Here is a 20,654-nt window from a genome sequence, read left to right on the forward strand (position 1 = left end):
GAGCCCAGAGCAGTGCGTTTATCTCCCTTGGGCCCAGAATGGAGCAGAAAGTGACATTGTAGAGTGGCCTCAGGCCCACACAGCCCCTTCCTCAGACTAAGCACTGAAACTGGACCGTTGGGTCCATGTGGAAGTCTGGGCCAGCATCAGAGGGGCAAAGCAGCTTCAAAGGAGAAGCCCACTGACTTAGTGCCACTCCACACAGCCAAAGGGCCACCAGAAAGATGATGATGGAGACTGTAATGGTGAGATGAGGAGGAGGAAAAGGTGGTGATGGTGACGGTGATGGTGGTGATGGTGATGGTGATGGTGGTGGTGGTGGTGGTGGTGATGGTGGTGGTGACACTGGTGATGATGGTGGTGGTGGTGATGGTGGTGGTGGTGACGGTGGTGATGGTGGTGATGGTGACGGTGATGGTGGTGATGGTGGTGACGGTGGTGATGGTGGTGGTTGTGATGGTGGTGATGATATACCCATGGACATTTCTGCACTCTATCCTTACAGCAACCCGCAAAGTAGGTTTTATTACTCTCATTTGACACTTGAGGAAACAGGCCCAGAGAATGTCATAACACAACTTGTAAATTACATCATACAACTGACTCCTTCCAAAAGGCATTTTAACACACCTTAAGCTCTGTGGCATGAGTGTGAGGTACGTGTGTGTGTGTGTGTGTGTGTGTGTGTGTTTCATGCTGCTTTAGCCTGATGCTATGTTCAGAGTTGTCCTGGTCCCCTCTCTCTCACTCCCAAGACCCAGCTAGCCAGAGCCAGCTCCCTGTAGTCCCAGCTTGGCCCAGGACCCCAGGGAGTTGAGACAACTCACAACAATGCCTAGATTGCCCACTCTCCCGTCTGCTTTCCCCTCACAGGTGCCAATGGCCTGTCATCACGGGGCGAGCGGGGGTGCCTGGAGCCCAGAGGCTTGTGTTGGAACCCTGGGTCTCTTACGACAAGTGGCGTAACCTTGAGCAAGGGACAACCCTTTGTGTTTACAGAGAGGAAAACTGAGGACCCACACCCTCAACATGGGCCTGGAGAAAGCCTTGGATAAATGCCACCTAGAAATGTGGCCATCCTAGAAGGGAAGGCACAGCCGTTTGGAGGGTCGGTGGCCTCTCACAGCTATGTTGCATTATCTTCTGTTAACAAAAGGGCTTAAGCATAATCTTCGCCTTCTTTCCACGCTTAAGTATCTCCACACAAACTAAAAATACCCTGAAGGAAAGACACCGTCATAAATTGACAAGGGCAAAACCACCCCACTTGTGACAACAGGGCGATTTGTCTAAAACCTGAATTTAGCAGGAGGGGTGCACTCGCCCCACAAGTGGACTTATTTATACAAAGGAATATCCTGCTGGGGAAGCGGAGGCAGCAGCAGGCAGCCTCTAAGTCAAGGTGTGCCAGACGCCCTGCAAACTTGGAAAGAATTGCGCTACACTCGCCAAACCGCAGCGGAGCTGAGACAAAGCTGCTAAGCCCAGCTTCTAGCAAACTGGAAAAACCGACGTATTTGGAGGCCACACGGGAGACATCATGTGAAAGGTCGAGAGAATTCTCCGCTGCCCACTCTCTCTGGAGCCCATTCCCTGAACCATCAGCTTGTTTCTTCAGGCCAGAAAAAGGAGCCCATCGGGGTTTCGAGGTGGAAAGTGAGTTTTCCTATGTGCAAAACAAAAGCCCTGAAGCACAGACACACACCCCGTGTGGAACCTTTCTTTCCAAGCCAGCCTTGCAAAGAGGAATTTTTAACCCAACCATCTGCTTCCTCTACTTCTTGTCCACCTGGCTCTCGGACCCAGAAAAGGCAGAGGGAGCCATGTGGTTCTGGAAAGTTGGGGCCGAGGGCACAGGACCCCAGCACAGGCTTCCGGGACGCACTCGGCGGGATGCCTGGAGATATGATTTCTATCAGCTTGCACTCGGCCAGGCTGGCTCTAAACCAAGCGCTTTACTGAGCCCGCTAGTGCTTGGGGCTGAGAAGGAGTCTGCCTTAAACACGACTGCCACCGAGGGGCCCCGGGAGGGGACACCTGAGCTCCACAGAGAAGGGGAGCTTGAAGTTCAGCGGAGCCAAAAGAGAAGCCACGTGTGGTGGCTCCTCAGAAAGTTACACATGGAATGACGGTGCACGCCCAAGAGACGCAAGTCACCACGGCCAAGAGCTGGAAATAACAGACTTCCTCCTCCACTTGTATGCCCCTGTGTGTCACTTGGATTGTGCATAGGACTGTTATCAAAATGTGCTCCATTAATCAAATAAAGAATTACAATTTGCCAAAACTGAGAAGAGAATTTTTAAAACGTTATATGCCCCTTGATCCATGCTGAGAATTTATCTTAAAGAAAGATACAGGCACTCAAAGAAGGGCAGATAGGGATGGTCATGTCATCAAAATGCTGTGTATCGGTTAAAAAAAAAACAACCCTCATGAAAGTCAGCCGCCTCTACAGAAGTGGGAACAGCAAACCATAAAACCGTTACCTACGGAGAGAGGTGACCACACCCTCGTAAGCAAGACAAAACTGTACAATGTGATTCCATTTTGTGACAATACAGAGTTAGGACATGTGCATGAAATAAGCTCTTAAGGATTTTGCCCCAAAACATTCCCAATGGTTATCTCTACAAGTCAGACAATAGAGGACATTTTTGCTTTGTGTCTTATCAAAATTTTCCAATTTTCCGATTATTTATGTGATCACTGCCTCAAGCATGGCCTCTTAGCCCCTTCGCAACTCACAGGCCCCGTTTCCGGGAAGAACCCTCGCCCCATAGCCACCCGGAGGCCCTTCTAGCCCATGCGACTGTCACCGCTGGGCTCGGTCACCCTTCCCCAGGACACTGAGCTCCTGGGGGCAGCAGGACAGATGGGAGGTTTGGACAAGCATTCCTACCCCGCCTCCCCTCACGGTGGCTCAGTGCACACAAGGCAGACCCCTGCGTGCGGAAGGTGCTAGAACGTTAGGCCCACGGTGACCTGGCAGGAGGGGCCATGGCAAGGGACTCCGTGCTGCCTCCGCCCCTCCTGGCTCTTACCTTCTCTCGTTGTCGTCCAGGTGAGCAAAAAGCACGTTCCTGGAGATGGCTTTGGCCAGCGCTGTCATGGTCTTGTAGTCCTTGGGGATGACCTGCGGGGAGCAAATGAAAGCCAGGCGTGTGGGGCCCTGGGCAGGCAGCAGGGGGGCTGGCACAGGAGCGCGTCTGTGCGGCCGTTGCTAGTCACCCGACTGCACGCACAAGTTTTTTGTGGCCTTAACAGCCTAGTTCCGTCCCCAGGTCCCACCCAGGTCACTTCTGCTGACATGTCCCTCCGCGCCCTCTGGCCTGTGACCTCCCTTCCTTTGATGACCTTGACAGGTTTGAGGAGTGCTGGTTGGTTATTTTGCGGAATGTCCCTCAATTTGGGTTTGTGTGGGGATCGTGTCATGATTAGAGTGGGGTCCTGGGTTTGGGGAGGGAGACCACAGGGCGGTGGCCAGGCCGAGTTGGAGGAAAGAATGTGATGTCGATGGAGAAGTCCCAGCAGGCGGGCTGGGTGGGTCAGGCCTCGGGGTTGGGAAGGCCAGAGTGGGCCCCACACCGCCAGACGCCGGCTCCTGCCCCCACTGCCCCCAACCCGGTCCGCCCCGGCCCTGAGCCTCTGGCGTGGGGACAGCGGGGACAGAGACCCAGGGCTGCCGCAGCCTGCCCTCCCACCTTCCTGACGTAGGACACGGCGTCTTCCTCCGTGTACACCTCCGCGCTCACACCCCCACGGCGCCGGCGGGCTTTCACCACCGGGTTGGGCAGCGTCGGGGACACGTCCTCATCGTGCGAGTCGGACTGGGAGGCTGACTTCTGCGCCAAGGTCTGCCTGTGCTCCTCCTGCGGGGACAGGGACGGGGTGAGAGGAGCGGCCGCCTCGGCGAAGCCCCACACACCGACCGCACGCAGGTGAGGCCAAGGGACCCCGCCGGACAGGCAGAGGAACCCCAAGCTCACCCTGGGCCAAGCTCGCCCCGCGGCCTTGGCGACCCTTGTCCCTCTAGCGCCGTCCAGGGCTCGTGATGGCCAGCCGCACCCACCCCTCCAGCTTTGGTCCTGCGCGCCCTGGACTCCAAGGGCAAGTCCAAGCCCACCTCCTGCATTGGATACTGCCCACCACACAGCCCTGGCTACCCCCGTTTTCTGTTCACTCTGGCTCTGAGCAACATCACCCGGTGCAGACTGCAGAGGTCCCCACAGGTCCCCGACCTGCTGGCCCCAGGAGGCAGGAGGCCTGGGCTCTGCCTAGCGCTGTCCCCAGGCGCTCACGGCAGATGCGCACAGGACACAAGGTGGACGCACAAGAGGGAAACACATACTTCTGTCTTCTTCCCTCTCTTTTCATTAGTTTTTTTTTTTAATTTATTTTATTGAGGAATTGGGGGAGGGAACAGCATTGGGGAATCGGGGAAAGGGAACAGACAAGTTGCTGTCCTCTTGTTCCTCAGTCTGGTTTGTGGAGGACGTCGCTCCACTGGCCCGTGCTGGCACGTGATCACTGCGCTCCTCCGGGCTGAGGCAGATGGGTCGCCGGCCATCCAATGGCCGCTTATGGCGGCTCATGGCAGCTCACACCGTCATTGCTCACACTGGCTGCCCGCCACTCACAGCAGCCCAGCTCCAGGTAAAGCCGTCATTCACCATCTTAGCTGTAGAGAGCAGTGCCACTGGCCCATGTGGGATCCGAACCAGTGGCCCCACTGCTTAGAGCTCACACTCCCAAGCCAACTCTCAACCAACAAGCCACGCGGCTGGCCCCAAATCATTACTGCTTTTTAAAAGCTGTTTCGACAAGCAGAGGGCATGCGATCCAGGGTGCAGAGACACGCAGTGAGAAAGAGGCCCCCACTGACCCCCAGGCCCCGCCCCCCGGTCCACTGGGCTGCCCCAGGGTGGACTGGCATCACGTGGCCAACAGGCCCTCGCCTGTCTCCCCACGTGCCTAGGACACGGCCTCCGTCCCCTCATCCACCAAGGGCCACTTCCCCAGATACCACCGGACACCTGCCACCCCCTCAGTCAGCCAGTGGAACAAACTAAACTCGATGCACGCTCACCCAGGAGTCCCCCAGCAACCAGATGGGGTGAAGGGACAGACACACACACACATCGGGCTGAAGCAAGTCTCAGGACTGTGTAATTCATTTTGTGTATCTCTAAGGGACGAGACAACACAAGTTGGTAACTACAATATGGCCTCAGGGATAGAAAAGACAGTCTGGGGAATATAATCAATAATGTTGTAAATATTTCTTAGGGGGCCAGATGGACTCATGTCTTGTTAGGGAGACCACTCCATAGTCGGTGTAGAGGCCTGACCACCGCACTGTATTTCTCAAGCTGATGTTGAATAACATTGTATGTCAACTATAATTATATATACATATAGTCACGGGGTGTGGAGTAAAGTGTGGGAATAGAATCAATGGAATTGTAATAGATAAGTATGATATTGGGGGTAGGGGGGCAGTCTATGGGGGAGGGGGATTGTTTCTGTGCGAAGGGTGAAAAGGATAACTATTGCATTATTCTGTACACCTGAAACTAACAATAAAAAAAAAAAAGAATGTTTGGTCTCGTGAGTGAGGGAATTTCACACTAAATTTCAGGGGTACAACTATCCCCAAAGCTTCCACAGGGACACCAGGGACTGACCACCGATTCTCACAGGAACCCTGGACGCTGGAGGACAGCGCACAGAGCCCTCCCAGTCCGGCGGAAGCTTACTGTCCAGCCCCAGCCACACTGTCATTCATGTTTGTGGCCGTGAGAAAGGCACTTTCAAATACACCTATTAATTGTCAGTTCTTAGAATGAACCTATAGACAAAGCATAAGAGACAAAATTGTGGTTTCTGAAATAATATGAATACAGACAAAGCAAACTGAACAATTTAGATAACAAACAGGTAGTGGGACTCTGGAGAGGAAAGCTAACGGGGCAGACATGCTACGACCTTCACCTTGCAAAGCACGGCACAAAGAGGACACAGGCTGTTTCCACCTGCTGGCTGATGTGACTGCTGCTGCTGCGAGGCTGAGGGGACAGGGACGTGACCCACACCTGTGTTCAGCTCTCGGGCTGTGTACCCAGGACTGGAACTGCAGCTTGACCACTAGAGGAGCTGCCGGACTGGTCCTCCGTGTCTCCACCATTTCCTGTTTTCTGGCTTTTTCTCTTTGATGTGGTCGACGTGAGTTGGGTTGTGGACACACTGACTTGGACGTAACAGTGAGACTGAACTTGAGAATGGCCCACAGGGAATGGCCCATCGGTCTGGGACAGGGACACAAGATCCCTTCTGGACGCTCAGCTGCAAGGAGTCTCACAAGGCTGTCCCCTCCAGAGGCAACAAATCTGTTCCCTCGAGGCGACAACGCTGTACCCCCAGAGGCAAGCAAGGCTGGAGCTGAGGGAGAGCATGGGGAGAAGAATGCAGGGTGTCCAGCACCTACTGCGCATCACCCAAGCGCATCCCTGGTGAATTCCTACACAGGCTTCAAAGCCCATTTCAAGGTCAGCTCCAGCAAGAAGTCTTCTGATCCCCCTCTTCCTCCGTCCACCTGCAAAGCATTTTGTTCACGTCACACTGCTCCAAAATGACATGTGAACGACCCACTTGGCTGTACCCCTGTGCCCCTCCCCCATGCTACAAGCACTGGTTGAAAAGAATGAATGAATGAATGAATGAATGAACGAACGCACTTGGTCAAAATGGGGGTTTGATCTCTCTGTCCTCACACAATAAACCTTTATGACCACAAACCACACTCAGCCACTCACAGCTGCTGCGGGCAGAGCTCAGGGCTGCAGGGGCTGCGGGGTCAGCGAGAAGCAGGACTGACCCCTCGCACCTCAGCCAATCACACAGAGAGCTCGGGGCTCAGCTCAGGCCAGTCGTGCCTCCTCAGAGCCGGGCTCTGGGTGCCGTCCACATCCCCTTGTTTCGTGGTGGAAGGCGTGGGGGTGGGGCCAGAGCAGGTTTCCGGGGAGTCTGGCAGGGCTACGAGACACAGCCCAAGAGGGTCCACAGCTACAGGAACCAGTCAAATGAAGCAGCTGTGTCCAGGGCGCGACACCACCGAGGCCTTCGATGAGCATCTCCGCGGTGCACGGGCCCAGGCCACTTGGAAACGCAGATCCGTGCCAGCTGTCCCTGCCGCCACCAGAAGCTGCTTTCCCCCAGGAAGCTGTGGTCCAGGCCTCATTTTCTTGAGCCGATGAGCACCCCGGCACAGGCGCAGTTTTCCATCTTTGGCAGCAAAGGGTCAAATTAGGCAGGTGGCTCCAAACATGAAGGCCTCTTCAGGATGCGTGGAGAGGAAACGGGGTGGGGGCCAGGGCCCACCTAGGGTGTGGTGGGCAGCCTCTGCCATGCCAGGTCACCGCTTCTGGGTGGCACCCTCCCCTCCCCATCTCAGGGTTCCAGGAAGACGTCTCATTCTTCGGAGTCCCCTTCCTGTCAGCGGTTTCTCTGCTGATGAGCTGTCTGGAGCAGCAGGACGGTCCAGGCCTCGGGGTCCTTCTGAACGACAGTGTGGGAACCGCATTTTCAGAAAGCTGAGGCTGGAATCTGCCTCTGAACCGGGCAGCTCAGCTCCAGGGACTGTCCCTGTGGGTCCCCGGGGCCATAAACGACGGTCGCTGCGTTCCCTTACCACATTCTTCCTTGAGGAGGAATGCCGGCTGGAGCAGCCCGCAAGGGCGGGAGGGGTGGGACCTGCGGAGGCGCTCCGGAACTGAGCGCAGCCTCTGGAGACGTGGGAGCGAGGGACTCCTCCCAGGCCCGTCTCCCTGGGTGAGGACACAGCTGCCCTAGGTCCTTACGGGGGTTTCTAGGGGCAGCCGGTCATGCCGGCCTGAGTCTTCACGTGGGCCTCGCCACCAGAGGTGGGGCCGTTACCATGGGCGCCAGGAGGCCGCGGCCGTGTCTCTGGGCCCTTCTCCAGGAGGAGGTATCCGCACAACCAAGGACCACTTGCTCATGGCCCCTCTGTGAACGCTTAAGTCCGGGGGGGGGGGCTGTGGGAGCCTGGGGGGGGGTTGACAGTCGCCAGCCCCGGCCAGGAACCACAGCCCTTCTTTGCAGCATCTGAGAGGAAAGCAGGCCCAGGGGAGGCATCCCCGTCTGCAAGGCCGTTGAGGGCACGGGGCGTGTCCAGGGCACACAGCCATTCAGCGGCAGGGTGGGGAGAGAAACAGAGCTTCAGTCATTTATGTAGCACCTGCTGTGTACCAGGCCTCATACAGAGAATGCAACAGAGAAAGAGGCATGGTCTGTCATGAAGGGGGTTTCGATCTAACAGGAAAGAGACATGTGAAAGGTCATGGCCAAATAATGGGGTGAGCGCTACCGAAGGACCAGGTACGAGGGGCTGTGCAAGCAAAGGGGGGCTCCCAGACCATGCCTGGGAAGAACTCAAGGAGGTCCTCCTGGAGGTGACCCAGATGAGAAGAGCTGAACCCAAGGGACACCCACGGGGGCAGCTGTGAGTTCACCCCTGCTCAGAAACACACCACCCTTCTCCCTGAACCCCTCCCCGACCCCTGGGATTGCGTCCTTCACGCGGCCAGCCTTCCCCGATGCTTGTCTGCTTCACTCATCTCTTCAGAGACTCAGCCTTGGGGTCTGCTGTCCGCGACTGTTCCATTTTCGTTTCATGAACTTCTTTTATCGTTGTTTTCCCTGGTTTTGTTTTCCCTGCTTTATTCCTCTCTTTGTGACTTCTCAGGTGGCACACGGCACTGGGCTGAACAGGGTCCCTGAAAGACTCACGTCCACTGGGAACCTCAGGGTGTGTGCTCTCATTGGAAGCAGGATCTTTGCAGAGAGAGTCAAGTTAAGGTAGAGTCACCTTGATGAGCGGGGAGGCTAGTCCAATGACTGGTGTCCTTACAACAGGGAAATGTGGACACACCCACACAGAGAGAGGCCGTGTGACCAGGGAGGCAGACACCGGGGTGAGGTGGCCTCCAACCAGGTGACGATGCCCCACCAAAGCCCCCAGTGGGACCCCTGACAAAGCCCTGACCTTGGTGTCCAGCCTCCAGAATCTCACCGCAATGCATTTTGGTTGTTTTGGGCCACCCAATGTGTGATCACTTGCTACAGTATCCTAAGAAACAAAGACACACAGCTCATTAATTTCTAATCTTATTTTCTAACGGAGCTATAAATTTCCCTCTAACTACCAACTTACGGCATCCCATGGGTTTTGACATCTAATGCTTTTATTGTCACTCAATCCTAAATATTTCATAATCTTCACTGTGACAGCCATTAACTGACAAATAGTGCGAATGCTCACTATTGGTTTCCAAATGTACGGGGAGGCTGGCTCACATGCTCTCTTTTTTCTGTTTGTTTTTAAATGAATGATTTGTAACTTGACTGGACTGTAGTCAAAGAATACGGTTATTGAGTGAGAAAAAGATTTCAGCTCATCCTGGGGTCCCTTAAACAACATGTCCCACTGTGCGCACACTTGATTCTAAAATTCAAAAACTCTGATTTCCACTCACTTTTCCAGGATCTCATATGTCGCCTGATCATGCTCTGAAGGGACCAAAAAAGAACACCGAGCGTAGTGATGACAGGAGACGGATGTGGTGTCCCCTCCCCGCAGGGCTCCCAGACCCGGACCCCTAACACTCACAGCCCCACTGTCTCATGCTGTTGGGTACGTGGGTGCCAGGTGGTGTGGCTGGAACACCCACCTCCCGGCATGCTACTCACAGTGCCTGGCACATAGTAGGTGCTCAATAAATGTTTGCTGAAGGAATGAATGAACAAATGAAGCTCTTTGGAGAACTAGCATTATGGTGGATACTTCTGAGCCCCGTACTCTGTTTCCTAAAATACGCTCCAAGGGACCAGTGACAGGTGTCAGAAGGTACTTGCACCACAATGCTCTCTGCAGTATTTAAAGAGAATTTTAATCCAACTACCAAGAATAAGAAATTGCTTAAGTCAATTTAGAAACATCTATGTAACTGAACACTTGGCACTGTTAAACCACGTTTTTAATAACATTTACTGATCATATACGTGATTGTATAAAAACTGGCTAAAAACCAGAAAGCAAGATTCAAAATTATACACAGTTAAGACAAATGAAGCAACTAGCCACAAACTGGAGTGAATGTTTGCAAGACACATATCCGATAAAGGACTTGTGTGCAAAAGGTACTAAAACTCGTAAAACCCAGCAATAAGAAGACAAACCACCGAACTTACAACTGGGCAAAAGATCTGAGAACAGACCCCTCAGCAAGGAAGACACACAGATGGCAGTAAGCCCATGAGAAGGTGCCCCCCGGCACGTCACCAGGGAGATTCAAACTGAAATGACGACCCCTCCACACGCCAGCACACTGACGTCACCAAGTGCTGGCAGCACATGGGGCAGTCACTGCTGGTGGGGACGCAAACGGCACGGTCACTTTGGGTGACAGTTTGACAGTTTCTGACAAAACTGAACACACTCTTACCATACGACCTGGCAATCATGCTCAATCATAATTTACCCAAAGGAGCTGAAAACGTACGTCTACACAAAACCCACACACGGTGTTGACAGCAGCTTTCTCCGTAATGGCCAAAACCAGGAAACTGCTGAGATGTCGTCAGTGGGTGATGGGTAAGCCGATTGTGGTCCATCCAGACAGTGGGATATTATTCAGTGATAAAGAGAAATGAGCCATCAGCCATGAATAGACATGAAAGAACTTTAAACACATATTACTAAGTGAAAGAAACCAGCACAAAAAGCTTCAGACTGTATGATTCCAGCTCTGTGGCATCTTGGAAAAGGCACAATTACAAAGGCAAGGAGATCAGTGGCTGCCAGGGGTTCCGGGGGAGAGAGGAAAGGATGAATAGATGGAGCTAAAGGGGATTTCTGGGGCAGTACAACTATTTATATGACACTGTAATGACAAGTATGTGACACTGTGTATTTGTCCAAACCCACAGGACTGCATGACACAAAGACTGAACCCTGATGTAAACCACAGCCCTCAGTTAACAGAAGTGTGCCACCAGTTGTCACAGCCACAGCACACTGATGTAGGGTTAATGACAGGACACCTGGGGGACGAGACAGACTCTCTGCTTCGTGCTCAATTTTTCTCTAAACCTAAAACTGCTCTAAAAAGTAAAGACTATTCATTTTAAAAACACAGTGCCACTTAAAATAGAATAAAAAATGAAATAGGAGTGAATTAACAAAACATGTGAATGATCTGTAAATTGAAAACAATAGAAGTTTTTCTTTCACTAACAAAAGAAATCAAATTTATGGAGAGATATTCTGAGTTTGTGGACTGGAAAATCCAACATTGGTAAGATATCTTTTCTCCTCAGGTTGACTTACCTATTCAATGTAACCCCAATCAAAATGCCAACAGGGCTTTTTGTCAGTGTCACCAGGATCATTCTAAACTATAACCTGGAAAGGCAAAGGAACAGGAATAGACAAAACAATTTTTAAAGTTGTGGGCCGGCCGAGTGGCTCAGTTGGTTAAGAGCTCGCGCAAGATTGTGAGCTCTGAGCAACAGTGGTTCGATGCCCGGCCCGAGCTGAGCTGCCGCTAAGCTGCCAACAGGTGGCAGGATGGCTCAGCGTTTAAAAAACAAAAAACAAACAAAAAAAGAGAATGAAAAGACAAGCTACAGACTGGAAGAAGGTGTTTGCAAATTACACGCCTGATAAAGAACTTGTATCCGTGTACATGAGGGTACAGGTTGAATATATAAAGAATTTCCTAGCTTAGCAGTAAGAAAACCACCTGACAGAAATAGGTGGGAGACATGAACATGCCCATGGCAAACAAGTGCAGGACCTAAGCTCGCCAGGCATCAGGAAACGCAACCCAGAACCACCTGCATCGCTTACGACGGGCACATCCTGAGAAGCGCGTCACCGTGCGGACATCACAGAGGCCCGCATGCACATCTCGGCGGGCAGCGCAGCCCACGGCTCCTGGGCCACCCGCCCGTACAGCGTGTCACTGTAACAGCATGGCCAGTATTTGTGTATCTCAACACATGTAAACACAGAAAAGCTATAGTCTAACAGATGTTTTAAAGGCCCATCGGTGCAGCAGTGTCCATGAGTGGAGCCTGCATGACCGGAAGGTGCTGTGGGTGAGTGAGTGAGAGGATGTGAGGCCAAGGACACGGCTGGATGCTACCTGACACGCTGTGCGCAGCGTCACCACACACTTGACAGTCATGCGCTGTCCTGGGACGTTGCCATGGCTGCAGCAACACCAGGCTGCAGGAATTTTTCAGCTGCATCATCACCTTATAACGGGACCATCGTCATGTATGTGGTCTGTCATTGACCAAAAATGTCGCTTTGTAGTGCATGGCTGTATATACCTATGAGAATGGCTAAAAGTTTTGAAAACTGACAATATCAAGTGCTATCAATATCAAGGGACAGGAACTGCTTGCTAGTTGGATGCAAGATGGTACAGACACTCCGGAAAACAGCCTGGCAGTTTCTGGGGAAGTGAACATGTGTTTGCCATACGACCCAGCAACCCCGCTACTGGGTATCCATTCACGTGAAATAAAAATCTACATTCACACAAAATCTATCAGACGAATGTTTATAGCAGCTTTGTTTGTAATTCCCCCAAACTGGAAACGATCCAAATGTCTCTCAACAGGATGAAGAATGAACAAACTGGCCGCTGCACGATGGAGTGCTGCTCAGCAAACACCCAAAGCTGATGCACACCACAGCACGGTGCCTCCGGGGCGTCATGCCAAAGAAGCCACATGCGGCAGGACTCTAATCATAGCACGCTCCGGAAGATGCAGAACTACAGTGGGGAAGACTCATCAGGGCTACCAGGGGTTAAAGGTGGGAAAAGGTCTGACCAGCAGGGCAGAGGGTGCTGGGGAAGGGGACGAGGTGGTGATGAAACTGTTCTGTACCCTGACTGTGGTGACAGCTACACAGCTGGATACCTCCATCAAAACACATGGAGCGTAGGCTTCTGCCCACTGCTCCCCCCCTGCCCGTCCACCAGGCCAAGATCCTGCTCCAACCTCCCAAGGGACAGAGCGCATCCCGCGGTCCCGTATTACACGCACGGCCCAGCAGCTCCCTGGTCAGGAGAGCGTAGCGGGTACAAGCCACCCACAGGACTTCATACTCAGTGACCTCAGATAACGTGAGAATCCACTGCGAACTGAGGGTTTTCTCCCCATAAAATGTACCCACCGACAAAAGCATGCATGCCATTTCAGAGAATTCACAAAATCACCCCAGAGCTACCACAGAAAAAAGGAACAGAAGCAAGCTCTCATCTGGCCCCACGACCACGACAGTCACTCTGCGCACAGACATGTGACTGCTGCATCACTTTTGACAAAAACGGACTGTACCACCTGGGGTATTTATTTCCATTATCGACAGCTGCTGTCGGTGTAGGCCTAAGTACAACCCCTGCTCTCACCTGAGAAGGCAGCTGGTTGGGTGGAACTATGTCCCCCGAAACAGGCTTGTTGGGGTCCTCACCCCCAGCACCGCAGCACGAGACTGTATTTGGAGATGGGGTCTCCACAGAAGTACTCAAGGTACAATGAGGCCATCAGGGTGCTGTGTCCTTATCAAAAGGGAGAAGGCCGTGTGATGAAGGCAGAGACGGGTGATGCGTCCAAAAGCCCAGGAACGCCCAGGATTGCCGGCACCCACCAGCAGCGAGGGGAGCCGCCTGGGGCAGAGGCTCCCTCTGAGCCCCCAGGAGGAGCCAGCCCTGCGACACCGGGATCGCGGACGTCAGCCCAAGTCGCCCGTCAGTGGTGGTCCTTTGTTACAGCAGCCCCAGCACATGACTGGTGCCATGGTGACCATGATTTAGAAAACAAGGACACGTATAATTCCCTTATTGTTAAATAAAAGGAAAATGCTCAATTTAGAACCACGACTGGAACCTAGGCCTTCCTTGTGGCCAGACTGTGCCCAGGTCAGCCCACCTGGGCTAAGCCTCGGTCCTGACCTGTCAAAGGCAGTTGATAAACCACTTCTCATTAGCTTCCCAAACCTCTGTCCTCGCCCAGCCTGTCACCCAAGCTGCAAACTCACAGCCTCCTTGATGACTCAAAGCTACATGTCCAAAGCAGAACTCTTAAATTTTTCCATCCAACCCCACCTCTTCCCACTGTCCCCTTCTTGGCAAGTGGCTCCCTCATTCACCCGAGGGCTCAGCCCAAACCCCACAAGTCATGCTCCGGGCCTCTTGATCACCCCACTTCCAGTCCACCAGCGAGACCCGGACCATCACCACCAAAGCAAATGGCCTCCGCTGACTGTGTGGCCCCACCTCCATCACCCCGAGGGGACAGCAGCGCCCCAACACCCCCAATGTAACAACCAAACTGGCTCCAGCCACTGCAAATGTCCGGGATGGGGCCGGTGAGGACCTCGCCTCTGGTCTCACTCTGCCACCTTCACCTCCGGCCAGCTGGCCAACAAGTCACTGTGAGACCAGGCCGCCGACTGGTGGCTCCGGTTCTAACCAAGTTATGGTCTGAGAAGGGCGAGGGTGTCACCTGCCTCACTCTTCATCATCCAGCAGGAACTAGGGACCTCCCAGTGGCCCCCACACAGGAGCTGCTCCCCTAAAGTGACCTCAAAAGGAACCAGAGGAAAGTGGATTAATGCCACGTGACCACTTCCATCTATCAGCTGAACCAGCGTTTTAAATTAACACAGCCACAGGCGGGGCGGGAGGCAGCCATGAAGCCGCCTTTGGGAAAGCTGTCGGCACACCAGTCGGGTCACTTTGACCAGCGGCTGCATTTGGAATTTCAGGATTCTGAAAAGCCACACTAAACAAACAGAGCTACATACAGAAAAACTTAAAAAGCTCAACTGTCCAATCACGAAGGAAAGGGTGAGAGAAATTGGATATATCTTCTCAACAGCACATAATGTGATCACTTAAGGGGGAGACTATGGAGAACACACAATAAACACAAAATATAAACTGTACCTGTAACATGATTACGACTATGTTTCAGAAAAACACCACCCGTGAGGGGAAAATGGGACCATAGATGATTTTTACTTCTTTCTACGTCTAAACTTTTCAAACGTTATTTAAAACGCATGCATGACTTTAAGATGTTTTTTAATGGATTGCTTTTGAGGGAAGGAATACGGTGGTCAGGGCTGTGTGACTGCAGGGGCCCCGTGAAAAGGAAAACACCCCGGGGCAGGCTGGGTAGGGGCTGAAAAACAGGCTTGAGCCTGACCTGGCTTCCACTCAGTCCCCATGAGAACTGGGACGGGGACAGCTAAGTTGAGACAAAAGGGTGGAGAGCAGGAACCTTAGGGGCCCCCAGAGGCAGTTCAGGGCAGCGAGGAGTGAGGGTGGGAGGAGCTGCTTCGGAGGGAAGGCAGGTCAGGTGGGCTTCGGGGGCTGTCCCAGCCGGCTCTTGGGCTCTCCAGGCCAGCCAGCCTCCCAAGGTGAACCCAGCGGGGGCTGCAGGGCCCTCTCCTCAGAGGCCATCAGGTCTGTGCTTCCCCCACTTGACACACCTGAGGGCATCTTCCTGCCACATCCCAGGGACGCAGGTGAGCATGGAGTCCAACCTCAAACGCCCTCTGTCACACTCGCTTCAAAGCTATTCTCTTTCACCCCAAACGCCAATGGCGTCTACAAATGGCCCCGCTCCCCACCTCTGTCCCTTGAGGTGAAAACTGTCAGTGAGTCCACAAGCTATTGTCCGTCTGTCCGCTGTCCCTGAAACCTGAGGAGCCTTCCCAGAGACCTCTGAAGACAGGCAAGCATGGGGAAGATGGTGGAGGGGGGGGAGGTCTGTGGCTGGGAGGCGGGCCCCTGACCGCACCTGGCCAGGTCAGCCGGACCCTCCACACCTCTGGGAAGAGCCACAGGACACACAGCAATTTCCTGAGCGCAGCAGGGTGGGCAGAGGTGTGACAGGGGCCGTGGGCGGCACCTGCCAGACCCGGGCGGGACCACTGACCTTCTCCAGCTTCTCAAAGTGCTCCCGCAGGAACTTCATGGGGCGCTCGGGCTTGGCGATGCACAGGCGCACGATGCAGTCCTTGAGCACCTGCTGGACGCCGTGCTTCTGCACGTACAGCTCACAGCCCTTCAGGCTCTCGTCCTCCTCCAGCTGGTGGGAGGCCGGTGCGGCCATGGTGACCGGCTCCCTGCCTCCTGCGGGGGAGCACGCAAAGCGCAGGCCTCAGCCGGGGCTGCTGCCTGCGGGGCGCGCTGTGCACGCGTCCCCCAGGAGCAGCGCTCAGACCCAGGGACCCCCGCGACGCGGCCCCAGAGCCCTGGCTTGTGCTGCGCTTGTCCCGGACCCGGCTGGGCCGGCAGCGTAGACCGCGACAGCCTGGCCTCCGCAGGGCCCCGTGTGCGGCTGAGAAAACCCCTGGTCTCTGAGAAGCCCGACGGCGGGGGCCTGGTGTCCAGCTCCCCGAGAGCGCTCACTCGCCCCGCTCCCCCCGAAGGACAACGGTGTGAGAGACAGAGACGCCCGCCCCGCGGGCCCAGCTGGAGGACCCTCCCTGAGCTCTCAGGGGACCTGGGAGAGGGGGGGTCCCGTCACAGGGGGCGGGAGGAGGGGGGCTGCTTTTCCGGAAAAGCAGGAAAAAAGGAAACCCAGGCCAGCCCCGCGGAGGGGCCTCTGGAAGGAACCTGGAGAACAATGGAAGCGCTGCGCGCTCGCAGCCCCGCGCTTTGGACTAAGTCACAGCGACCGGTCGGGAGCCCCGCGCCCAGCCCCCGGGGCCCAGGCCTGCGCCCCCTCCGCGGGTCTCCCGCCCCCGCCGGGGCCTCCCCGCCCCTCCCACGCCCGCCCACGCCCGCGCTGCGGGCAGTCACCCGGGGCCTCAGCGTCGGAATCACGACAAGCCGCAGGACCGGGTCCCTCCACCGCGGTGGGGCCTCCCGGGCAGGCCGGGGGTTGCGGCGAAGACCCCACCCCGGCCCGCGTACCTAGGTGCTCGGCGTCCGAGGCCAGAGGCGGCTGCGCAGGGACGCGGGACGTGAGGACGTTCAGCAGGTCCCCGCACTGCAGCGGCGCCGTGTCCCCTCCTCGCTAGCCTGTCTGTTTCGCCTCCCTCGCTCTCCTCCCCTCCCCCGCCTCAGGCCTCCTCTGACCCCCCATTCCCTCCATCCCCCCTTGGCATTCCGGGGGCGCACTACAAGCCTAGACAAGCCTGGTGTTGGACCAACAGGCCCAGAGATTTGTGTGCAGCCAGGCGGGGACCACCGCCCCTGTGATCCCCCCCCACCCTTGCTTCCTCACTGCCCTCCACGGGAGACCCTGTGACTGCCCCCCCTCAGGCTGGTTGCAGCCCGTGGGGCCTGGAAAGGATGGCCAGGGCCTCCCACTGCTCGCACCTGGGGTGTCACGTCTGCACGAGTCTGTCTCCAACTCAGGGCCAGCAGTGGTGGCCGGGTGAGCCCGGGCCACTCCCGGGAGAGGCTAGCTGACTTCCTTTCCCGGTTACAGGAACCCACTTCACCCAGATGCCCCAGTGGGAAATCACAGGGTCATCCTAAATTCTTTGCACTATCCACAGGTGTCCAGAGAGTCACTGAGGCCTAGGAGTCACTTGGTGACGTCCTCATCCACGAGCCCAGAAAAGGGAATTGTTCTTATATTCCTATTGCCCAGCGTCATGTTTTGTCCCCATTCTGCCAGGGTGGTGGCAGAGCCTCATGTCAGTCAGTTGGGGGTCCCTACCTTTTCCCGAGTGGTCTAAATACCAAGAAAAGGGCAGGGAACCTAGGCCTTGAAGGAGAAGGCATCTGCTCCTCTGTCCCTGCTCCCCTGTCCATTCACCTGTTGATACTCACCTGTCCCCTTCTCACCTGTTTCTGGTCTCCTGTCTACGTAGACACACCACAGCCTGGCTGGCCTTGCCAACATGCTTCTTCCTGCAAGTGTGAACAGGAAGGAATAGGCGGCACTCAGGTGGGCAAACTGGGAGCTTCTTTCTGTTTCCCCAGCCCTGTGCTCCACATGCCTCCTGGCCCCACACCTGTGCTGGTCACACCTCCTGGAAGAGAGTGATTTTGGGAGCTCCAGTCCAGTCTCATCTGAATCAAAACTTCATCCCACCACCAATTTAAACCTTTGGCTGTCTCTAAGCTCAGGCCTGCCCAGCGATGCTGCAGACCACCCCTCTTCTTCCTCCCCTTCCCTCCCCCGCCATTACTTCTGGCCCCTCCAGGTTGGCTTGGGGAACCCACAGAAAACAGAAAAGGGCCCAGTTTCAAGTGACAGACTTTGGGGGATACACTCCAGGGCTGGCTTTTGCTCTCAGCACTTTCCGGGGGGGAGAGGAAGGGAGGGGCTCCTCAGGGACCTCCCCCACGCACTGTTCCAGGGATGGGGTGACCCTCTCTGAGGGCAGCCTTCAGATCCCGAGATCCCTACACACACCCTCATTCTGCCAGATGCTTCACGCTGGCAGAGCGCCCCCTTGACAGCGCCCTTGCCAGTCAAGGAGCCCCAAGTTCGGGGGCCAGCTGCCTACACTAGCCCACCAGAAACCCGGGCCCTTGGCCTCTCCCGGGTGTGCCTCCTGGCAGCACCCAGCAAGAAATCAGGGAGTTCAGGTGCGCTTGGGAGCAGATGGTCCCAGCCCAGCTGCAGGTGAGGGCCCGGCCTTGAGTGCGGCCTTCAGAGGAGCCTGGTGAGCCTGCCTGGTCCCCTGACCCACAGACAAGGGGCAAGAGCTGGTGTGTGTGGTTTTAAGCCACTGTGTTTGTGGTAACTCGTTAGGCAGCAATTGAAAATAAATCATGGGGAAGAGAGGCCCAACTTTATGTCTGGGTGGGTGCTATAGACTGAATGTTTGTGTCCCCCCAAATTCCCATGTGAAATCCTGACCCCCCATGTGATGGTGTTGGGGGTGTGTGGCTTTGGGGAGATTAGGTCATGGGGTGGGGCCCTCATGAGTGGGATCAGTGTCCTTGTGAGACCCCAGGGACCTCCCTTGTCCCTTCTGGCACGTGGTGACACGTGAGGAGGTCCCAGCTATGAACTGGGTGGGGGTGGGGGGCTCCAGACACCAGGTCTGCTGGTGCCTTGACCTTGGACTTCCAGCCTCCTGACTGTGAGACATAAATGTCCGTGGTTTGTAAGCCGCCCGTCTGTGTAATTCGGTCACAGCAGCACGAGCTGACGGACACAGGAGGCAGTACATGGTATCAAGCCACGCATATGTGAACATGCATTGTAAGGATAAAAGAAACAAATGTTATGAATCTGGCATACAAATGAACAAATATTAAGGGATCAGAACAGAGTCCAAAACTAACCCAAATACTTATATGAATTTTGTTTGTGATAAAGGCGGCATTGTACACCAGAGGGGAAAAAGCAATTCAATAGTTTGGAGAGAACTAAAAAGCCAACCAGGAAAGCAATTAAGTTGGACCCCTTTGTCACTCTTTATACAGATTAAGTTTCAGGTGAGTCAAAGATTTAAATATAAAAATTGAGGGCCAGTCGAGTGGCGCGTTGGTTGGGAGCTGGCTTGGGACGCCAGAGGACCCTGGTTCAGATCCCACATGTGAGGGCCAGTGACACTGCCCTCTGCAGCTAAGATGCTGAGTGGCAACTTGACCAGGAGCTGGGCGTAGGCTGCAGCCCCTGCTGCAGTGGGTTGCCACGGGCTACCGTGTGTAGCCAGCAGCCAATGTGAGCGGTGAGCGGCCATCCAGAAGCCGGCGACTGATCTGCCTCGCCTGGGAAGAGCGCAATGGTGGTGCCAACTTGGGCCGGTGAGGCGACGTCCTCCGCGGCTGGACTGAGGAGCAGAAGGACAGCGGCTTGTCTGTTCCCTTTCCCCCAATTCCCCAATAAAAATCTTTAAAAAACAAACAAAAACCAAAAATTGAAATTCTAAAATAGTCAATGGAATTGTAATAGATATGTATGCTATGGGGGGGAGTGGGGCAGAGGATTGGGAGGGGGGTTGTCACTTTGAGGGATAAAAAGTATAATAAATAATGTAAATATTTTGTAGGGTGTCAGATGGTCACACGTCTTATTAGGGAGACCACTTCATGGATGGGGTAGAGGCTTGATCACTGCACTGTACACCTGAATCTGATGTTGTATAATAGTGTATGTCAGCTATAATTGAATATATATATATATATATATATATATATATATATATATATATATAGTGTCACGGGATGTGGAGTATAGTGTGGGAGTGGAGTCAATGGAATTGTAATAGATATTTATGATATGGAGGTGGAGTGCGACGGTGGATTGGGGGAGGGGGGTTGTCACTTTGAGGAGTAAAAAGTATAACTACTATACTGTATTATACACCTGTAACTAATTAAAAAAAGAAAACTAATAGAAGAAAAGTTGGGAAAATATTTTATAATCTTAGGGCAGAGGCCGCCTTTCTATAAGCAGAATTCAAAATACAGGAGCCATAAATGTAAAAATTCATATATTCAACTACATAAAAATGAAAATTTTCTGTGTTAAAAAAATACATTCAGGGGCCGGCCGAGTGGCGCGATGGTTAAGAACTGGCTTGGGACGCCAGAGGGCCCCGGTTCGGATCCCACATATGAGGGCCAGTGACA

At 54.3% G+C, this 20,654-nt stretch overlaps 1 protein-coding gene across 3 annotated transcripts in view; it reads right to left on the reverse strand.

The window, feature by feature from the left end:
* The window catches only part of PRKAR1B (protein kinase cAMP-dependent type I regulatory subunit beta), an 85,029-nt gene extending 67,911 nt beyond the window's left edge, over window positions 1-17,118 (reverse strand). For 2 of the 3 annotated variants that reach the window (XM_019637588.1, XM_019637590.1), the window contains exons 1-4: window positions 17,025-17,118; window positions 16,042-16,238; window positions 3,705-3,872; window positions 3,045-3,136 (exon numbers count right to left, since the gene is read on the reverse strand). In XM_019637588.1, coding sequence (XP_019493133.1) covers window positions 3,045-3,136; window positions 3,705-3,872; window positions 16,042-16,218 — 437 coding nt within the window. In that variant the 5' untranslated portion in view covers window positions 16,219-16,238; window positions 17,025-17,118. The other variant, XM_019637589.1, reaches the window with a different exon arrangement.
* Window positions 17,119-20,654: the final 3,536 nt, after the last annotated feature.

The sequence above is a fragment of the Hipposideros armiger genome, unplaced genomic scaffold (assembly GCF_001890085.2).
Source record: "Hipposideros armiger isolate ML-2016 unplaced genomic scaffold, ASM189008v1 scaffold_33, whole genome shotgun sequence".
Classification (NCBI taxonomy): Eukaryota; Metazoa; Chordata; class Mammalia; order Chiroptera; family Hipposideridae; genus Hipposideros; species Hipposideros armiger.